This window comes from Macaca mulatta, chromosome 17, assembly GCF_049350105.2.
Source record: "Macaca mulatta isolate MMU2019108-1 chromosome 17, T2T-MMU8v2.0, whole genome shotgun sequence".
Taxonomy (NCBI): Eukaryota; Metazoa; Chordata; class Mammalia; order Primates; family Cercopithecidae; genus Macaca; species Macaca mulatta.
Window position 1 is genome coordinate 28,725,545 of NC_133422.1, and position 8,692 is coordinate 28,734,236.

General features: G+C 40.1%; 1 protein-coding gene across 6 annotated transcripts in view; it reads left to right on the plus strand.

Moving 5' to 3' along the window:
* Nucleotides 1–4,668, plus strand: part of SETDB2 (SET domain bifurcated histone lysine methyltransferase 2) — a 51,400-nt gene extending 46,732 nt beyond the window's left edge. For all 6 annotated transcript variants that reach the window (XM_015121057.3, XM_077974365.1, XM_077974367.1 and 3 more), the window contains 3 exons: nucleotides 729–1,069; nucleotides 3,271–3,359; nucleotides 4,489–4,668. In XM_015121057.3, the coding sequence (XP_014976543.1) occupies nucleotides 729–1,069; nucleotides 3,271–3,359; nucleotides 4,489–4,606 (548 nt within the window). In that variant the 3' untranslated portion in view covers nucleotides 4,607–4,668. The remainder of the gene's footprint in view (nucleotides 1–728; nucleotides 1,070–3,270; nucleotides 3,360–4,488) is intronic.
* The last annotated feature ends 4,024 nt before the right edge of the window (nucleotides 4,669–8,692 follow it).

Genomic DNA, 8,692 nt, shown 5'->3' on the forward strand with positions numbered 1-8,692 from the left:
GAATTCTTGGCCTCAAGCATCCTCCTGCCTTGGCCTCCCAAAGTGCTGGGATTACAGGCGTGAGCCACCAAGCCCAGCCATATTCATACTTTTGAATACTTTCAAAAAACTATTTTCCTTATTGGATAAGAAAAACGATTAAGCAGTGCATCTGCTTTTAAAGGATTATTGTTTACAAAAGTGTAATTATTGAATGGTCATCTAGTAAAACACCAAACACTAATATGTGCAAAACCCCTAGCAATACAGTTGTCACTGCTGGGACTTGTGGAAGGTGACTCTGTCAGAGTTAGACCTTTTATTGGCAGCGTAAAGGCCTAGAGTGCCTCCAAAACACCCACTCTGTTACATTTGTTTAGAATATACTTAAGTGCAGATTCCAGAATTAAAGAGAAGAAAGTCAGTTTTTATTAAGAGTAGAGATTAAATATAGTAATGAAGAAGCAAGATGTAGATTCATAAAAAGGCATTTTTACGTAGTAGAGAGAAGGCAAACTTTGGGATTCAAACATTTCTGGGTTTGTTACCCCAGTTCTCATTATTGTGGGTCAGATGAATTCCTTAATCCCTCAGAGACTCAAAGTTTCCTTTATATAATTAATACTACCTGCCTAACACATTGTAAGGATTGATAATTAAAGCACCTAGCATCTAATTAGTGTTGTTAATTTCAGCACTATTGCTCAGCAAGTATATTTCCTAATGTTTCCTTCCAAAATATCTATTAGAGGACTCAAGTTCAAACCATGTTGATGATTTTGAAGATAATCTGCTGACTGAATCAGATGTGATAGATATAACTAAATGTAGAGAAGAAACTCCACCAAGGAGCAGATGTAACCAGGCGACCACATTGGATAATCAGAATATTAAAAAGGCAGTTGAGGTTCAAATACAGAAACCCCAAGAGGGACGATCTACAGCATGTCAAAAACAGCAGGTCTTTTGTGATGAAGAATTGCTAAGTGAAACCAAGAACACTTCATCTGATTCTCTAACAAAGTTCAACAAAGGGAATGTGTTTTTATTGGATGCCACAAAAGAAGGAAATGTCGGCCGCTTCCTTAATGTGAGTATAAGGGCTGAGATTCCTATTTCTGAACAACTGTTTTTCTATGCTACTTAACATAATTATGAGGAAAATAAGATAAACAGACTCTAAAGTCAGACCATCTGGTTAGAATTCCAGTCCTCCACTTGTATACTGTTGGATGTTTTACTTGACCTCTGATACATCATTTTCTACCTCTGTAACATGGGGACAAATGATAACTGTCTCAGGATGTTATGAGAATCTAATGAATTATAATAAAGTGCTTAGAACAGTGTCAACACATAGTAAACATTTGCTTTTTAAAAACTGTAAGAAATGGTGTATAAGAAAAGTATTTAAATATATCAGATTTAAATAAGCTCATTTACCTGAGTTGAAAAAAAATGTATGGATAGGAAGTTATCAGTGAAATTAAATGGAGGCAGATATGTCCAAAGAATACTGCAGGGATTTAATGGTGTATTAATATGGAAAGATTGCCACAATATACTGTTTTTGGGGATTTGTTTGTTTTGAGATGGAGTTTCACTGTGTCACCAGTGGCACAATCTTGGCTCACTGCAACCTCCACTTCTGGGGTTCAAGCGATTCTCATGCTTCAGCCTCCTGAGTAGCTGAAATTACAGGCATTAATGAATCCCATGATGAATGTGTGGAGCTGGCAGCTAGTGGGCAACAGAGCAATACTGGAATAGTGCTAATATGAGTAAATGGTATCATCTTTTTAGAAGCCTTGAAACGAAGCTACATAATGGCTGTCTTCAGCAGCGAAACTCGTTGCTTACAATATCTCCTCTCCAAAAGGCTTGTTTGTTACAGTGAAGTAAACATTAGATTCTGTACATCTTCATGTTAAACTTACTTTGTGAAAACTTTTTGTTAAAAAAAAGAAAAAACAAAAGCCATACCTTGAGAAGTACTGTGCTCCCATTCCCATGCCCCCACTCCACCTTCTCTCTTTAGGTCATCATTTTTATTCTTTTTTTTTTTTTTGAGACTGAGTCTCACTCTTTCGCCGGGCTGGCGTGCGGTGGTACGATCTCGGCTCACTGCAATCTCTGCCTCCTGGGTTCAAGCGATTCTCCCCATCAGCCTCCTGAGTAGCTGAGATTACAGGTGTGCACCACCATGCCTGGCTAACTTTTGTATTTTTAGTAGAGATACAGTTTCACCATGTTGGCCAGGCTGGTCTCAAACTCCTGACCTCAAGTGATCTGCCTGCTTTGGCCTCCCAAAGTGCTGGGATTACAGGTGTGAGCCACCGCACCTGGCCTTATTTCTCCCGCCCCCCATCCCCCCCCTTTTTTTTTTTTTTTACCATAAAACATAGCATATTATATTCACTGTTCTATACTTTGTTTTTCAGATTAACAGTATATTGGGCCAGGTGTGGTGGCTCATGCCTGTAATCCCAGCACTTTGGGAAGCTGAGGCAGGTGGATCACTTGAGGTCAGAAGTTCAAGACCAGCCTGGCCAACATAGTGAAACCCTGTCACTGCTAAAAATACAAAAAAAAAAAAAAAAAATTAGCCAGATGTTGTGGCATATGCCTATAATCCCAGCTACTTGGGAGGCTGAGGCATGAGAATCACTTGAACCCGGGAGGTGGAGGTTGCAGTGAGCCAAGATCATGCCGCTGCACTCCAGCCTGGGCGACAGAGTGAGACTCCGTCTCAAAAAAAAAAAAAAAGTATATCGTGGCAATCTTTCCATATTAATACCCAGAGCTGCTCATTCTTTTTATTTGTACACTTTTGTTTATAGCCACATAGAATTCTATTGTGTACCAAAGTTTATTCAACCAATCCACTTTAGGCAAATATTTGGGTTATTTCCAAACCTTTAACATTAAAAACAATGCTCAATGAATAATTTTACACATGGAAACATATGCAGATGAATCTGTGGAATACAATTCTAGATATGAGATTGCAGAATCAAAAGACAAATGCATTTATAATAATGATAAATTTTGATATATTTTATAGGGATTTGTCCCATTTTTGCATTTCTAACAGCAACATATAAAAGTGTCAGAACAGGGCTTTTCTGAATGGGTTCCCACTATTAACAGCAGCTGTGATATTTTATACATTAACAAAAAAAGAACAAAGTCAGTGTAATATATTAAAAACAGAATGGTATTCTAATGCAAAAGCACAAGGCATCAGACTTTATGCTATTTCTAACCTTTGTGTTTATTTTTATTTAACAGCATAGTTGTTGCCCAAATCTCTTGGTACAGAATGTTTTTGTAGAAACACACAACAGGAATTTTCCACTGGTGGCATTCTTCACCAACAGGTTTGAAATCGATTTTGCTTACTTAATTCTGAGGAAATTGTGACTTTAAAAATAACAATAGAGGACTGAGTGCCATGGCTCATACCTGTAATCCCAGCACTTTGGGAGGCCAAGGCGGGGAGATTGCTTGAGCTCAGGAGTTTGAAACCAGCCTGGGCCACATGCTGAGACCCTGTCTTTACTAAAAAAAATACAAAAAGTTCGCCAGGTGTGGTGGCCAGCTACTCGGGAAGCTGGGGTGGGAGGATCACTTGAGTCCAAGAGGTAGAGTTTGAACCCTGTCTCAAAAACTGATAATTACAATAGAAAAATATTTTAAAGAAGATATATACTATAGCCCCAAATATCTGGTACTGTAGAATATTCAATTATCCTAAACTGTTCCTATTCAATAAGATTTTGAGGCCGGGTGCGGTGGCTCAAGCCTGTAATCCTAGCACTTTGGGAGGCCGAGACGGGGGGATCACGAGGTCAGGAGATGGAGACCATCCTGGCTAACCCGGTGAAACCCCATCTCTACTAAAAAATACAAAAAACTAGCCGGGCGAGGTGGCGGGCGCCTGTAGTTCCAGCTACTCGGGAGGCTGAGGCAGGAGAATGGCGTAAACCCGGGAGGCGGAGCTTGCAGTGAGCTGAGATCTGGCCACTGCACTCCAGCCTGGGTGACAGAGCGAGACTCCGTCTCAAAAAAAAAAAAAAAATGATTTTGAACACCTGAAATTTCAACTCTTATTCCCACTTAGAATGAATGCCTGAAAGGACTGAAGATATCAGGTATCACCCAGTTCCACTCGGGATGAATGATGCAGAGTGCTACATAGTTTTTAATTCAGAGCCATTCCCCAGCTACTTCCACACTGCAGGCCTCAACACATGACTGGGTCCCACTGTTGGCAAAATATACTTCCTTCCTCATATTGATAGGTTCCTGCTTAACATTTTAGTATATTTGAAATAAAACTCAAATGGTTATTCTTAATAAAAGGTCATTCCTAATTGGTGGGTGTCAGGTGAGAGAATAGATCATATTTTTGAGAATGGTTAATGTTAATATGAAAATTGATATAATTTGGTTCATTGGTAGTTATTTAGGGTATTTTATGATTCTTTTCAAATTTCTGCTTTCTAGGTATGTGAAAGCAAGAACAGAGCTAACATGGGATTATGGTTATGAAGCTGGGACTGTGCCTGAGAAGGAAATCTTCTGCCAATGTGGGGTTAATAAATGTAGAAAAAAAATATTATAAATATGTAGCTAACGCCTGTTTGTGAAATTAGCTTATTAGGCTGAAATTAAAGCCATGCAAAAGAAGGTCTAGGTCCATCAAGGTAATTCCCCTCCGTTTTCCTTTGTCATGGGGTTCATATTTTATTTCAGATTTTATTTGTGTGACTTAGAAATTCCAAGAACACAATTAGGACATTTTCATACACATAGGGTATCTCATTCACTGCTGTGCTACTTTACATGAGTAGGATAGAAGTGTATATTTTACATGAAATACCACTGTACAACTTATAATTTATTTACAAATTATATATTAAGAGAAACAAATGTCATAACAGAACTCAGCTGTTTCTAATTGCTTTGTGACTGTTACCTTTTAGTTCATGCCCCCCCCGGAGAGCTAAATTTCACATTTTTACCTACAAAATTGATTTTTAATTCCTGGCAAATCATTTACCATTATGAGCTACAAGGTGGGCAACAGCGCCTGAGGAACTAATTTTATGCATGTTACTCCCAAGTATTTTAACACTTGTTGGAGAAGCAATATCTGGATCCATAAAACACTGTCCCATCAACCATGTGAGTGAAGAGAGGGAGAACCTCTTCTGTAAGTAAGATTCTGGCAAACTCTTTGAAATGAATCTTCTTTTCCACAGATTTTCTCTACTCTTTCAGTACAAAAAGATAGGACAAGAGGGAATAGAAACCTGGAGGAACTTGAATATTTTTGTTCTAGGTAGAGTTAGAGATACAGTTATTGAAAAGGAAACCTAGAAAGTAGTCAAACTTGGCTTATTTAGGCCAGAAGTAATTGGGCTGGGCAAAAATTTCACTTAAAAAGCACAAGAAGGCCAGGCATGGTGGCTCACACCTGTAATCCCAATACTTTGAGAGGCCGAGGCAGGCGTATTACTTGAGCCTAGGGGTTTGAGACCAGCTTGGGCAACATGGCAAAACCCTGTCTCTACAAAAAATACAAAAATTAGCCTGACATGATGGCATGTGCCTGTAGTCCCAGCTACTCAGGAGTGAGGTGGGAGGATCATTTGAGCTCGGAAGGTCAAGGCTGCAATGAGATGTGATTTCACCATAGTACTTCCAGACTAGGCAATAGAGCAAGACCTGGTCTCCAAAAAACAACACAGCACTCACACACACACACGTGCGAAAACAATTCTGAACTGTGAAATCTGAAACAGCCCCTTGGTATCTCCTGGGCATGATTTGCAAATTTTTTTTTTTTTTTTTTTACAGAAAAAAGGGAAAGAATAAGCACTTTACCATAGGTTACTTGGCCCTAATCATCTATTGGAAAAGGGAACTGGGAAGGCCAAGCAGACTGGGAAACCAGACAGCTAGGGAAAGGAGCAAAACAGCCCAGCAACCTACAGAAGAGGAAAGTTGAGAAATCCATTTATTCACCGTAGAGATGCAGGAATTTCAGGCAATGCACTAAAATGAAGTGGGGGGGGGGGGGGAACTTGGATCAGTACAGGAACTATTTTTGTGCAAAAGAGAATATTATGGATCAGTCAGTATTTCCTTGAGCTCTGCCTGTGGAGTCCATTTGACCTTTAGGAATATGAGATATTCTGTCAGTTTTATCTTGGAGAAATTTCTCCTAAAATCTTAATGTGCTTTAGTCTGGACTGTTCATAGCTATCATCTTCCATCAGTACCCCAGAGATTCACTTTTTCTCTTATGTCAGATCTGTTTCCAGTTAGATCCCATTATTTTCCTTTTCCTTGGTTTACTCTTCCACATATTGGTAAAGCTCTTCTAATAGCTTTTGAAAAGGAAAAATGAGAAGTAAATGTTTTGAATCTCTGTGTGTTTGACAATGTCTTTATTTTACCCTTATACTTGATTGCTGTTTTGGTTGGCAAGGTATAGAATTCTTTAGTGGTCTCCATGCCCAGTTTTGAAGACATCTGCTAGCTTTCAGTGCTGCTGCTGTGGAGTCTGAAAATGTACTGTCTTCTGGCTTCCAGGGTGACTACTGGAAATCGAATGCCATTCTGTTCCTTCTCTTTTGCATAATCTGTTTTTATCTCTCTTGAAGCTTATAGGTTTATCTTTGTCTCAATGTTCTGTCCCTGTTAAGAGTCCATTTTCATCCTTTGTAGTAGGTGCCTGGTGGGATCATTCAGTCTGAAACTAATGATTTCCCATCTCTTCTCTCTTTTTTTTCCAGATGTTAGACCTCCAGAGTTTGATCTCTAATTTTCCTACCTTTTCTCTTAACTTTCAGGTCTGTCTTCTTGCTAAGACCTTTTCCTAGGACCATTTCTCAATTTAATCTTCCAGTTCATCTGTTGCATTTTATTTTTCTAGACTCATATTGTCTCATATTTTTAATTTCTAAGAGCTCCCCTTCTCTGAATATTTTTTTAATAGCATCCTATTTTGGCTCATAGTTGCAGTATTTTATCTCTTTGAAGATGTTTGTATGTTTATGTATGTATGTGCACACACGTATACATACACATGCATGCATCTCTATATTCTTTCTGCATAATCTGTGTCCTCCAGAGTTTGTTTCTTGGTTTCCCCTATATGTTTGTTTTGGTCTCATTCACATTACAGGCTTTCCTCAGAGTTAATGGTCTTGGTAGTCTACTCATATTTAAGTGTGGAACACCAAAAAGCTTACTGTAAACTGAGTGTGTGGTAAAGGGCTGTTTGTTTTTCTATGACCTACCTGAGCTATTTTGCTGGGGAACACCCTAATGTCAGTCTCTTTAGGGCCTTTCATTTTGGCCTACAAGAAATACTCTTCCATCCTCCTGCGTGGAGGGCAAAAAAATAATAATAATAATAATAATAATTGGCTGCTAGGGTCTGCTCACTTCCCTGTTTTGCAGACTCCACACTCTTCTGCAATTCATTTCATAGTTGTCAAGACTATACAAATTGTCCTTTTTAATGTTTCTCTCTTCTGCTATCCCTAGTTGGCAGTCTTCTTCTTTACAACCTGCTGAAAGTGGAAGACCTCCAGTTTTCCTTTGATTAATTCCTCAGCAAACCACCAACTATTATATGTCTTTTTTCCAGAACAACTATTTTTTAACTATAAGTATATGCATTTATATTCTCTACCTATTTGTTAGATTCACTGAAAACCTCATCTTATATGGTGCTCTGTACCCTATGGGTGCTAAATAAAGACTTGCTACTGGCAACTGGATTTAGGATCAATTAATTCTGCGTCCTTTTAAGATATGCTTATTTAGGCCAGACTCAGTATAATTTTTTTATTATTATTATTTATTTATTTATTTTTGAGACGGAGTCTTGCTCTGTCCCCCAGGCTGGAGTGCAGTGGCGTGATCTCGGCTCACCCGTGATCTCCTGGGTTGAAGCGATTCTCCTGCCTCAGCCTCCGGAGTAGCTGGGATTACAGGTGCCCGCCACCAAGCCCGGCTAATTTTTGTATTTTTAGTAGAGACGGGATTTCGCCATGTTGGCCAGGCCAGTCTCGAACTCCTGACCTCGTGATTCGCCTACCTCGGCCTCCCAAAGTCCTGGAACTGCAGGCGTGAGCCACCGCGCCCTCCCGGCCAGTATGATAAAAGTTTTTAGGAGGAATCCTCAGGAGAGTGAGTGTTTCTCCTGCTGAGTCGTGGGGGGTGGAGTAGGAAAGCCTGGCATTTGGGGTTTTTTTGTTGTTGTTTTTGAGACGGGAGTCTCGCTCTGTAGCCCAGACTGGAGTGCAGTGGCTTGATTTCGGCTCACTGCAACCTCCTCCTCCCGGCTCAAGCGATTCTCCTGCCTCAGCCTCCGGAGTAGCTGGGATTACTGGCACGCGCCACCATGCCCAGCTAATTTTTGTATTTTTAGTACAGATGGGGTTTTACTATGTTGGTTAGGCTGGTCCTGAACTCCTGACCTCGTGATCCGCCCTCCTCGGTCTCCCAAAGTGCTGGGATTACAGGCGTGAGCCACCATGCCCGGCGTTTGGGTTTTTTAAGCTATTCAAATTTAGACTAGACTTGAATCCGGAGCAGTGTGCGTGAGAACCCCTATCTGCACACCCAGCTTTCTCCGGGCTGGCTAGTGACTGAAAGCGACAGCCCAGATTTGAGAAAACGAAACCTAGTG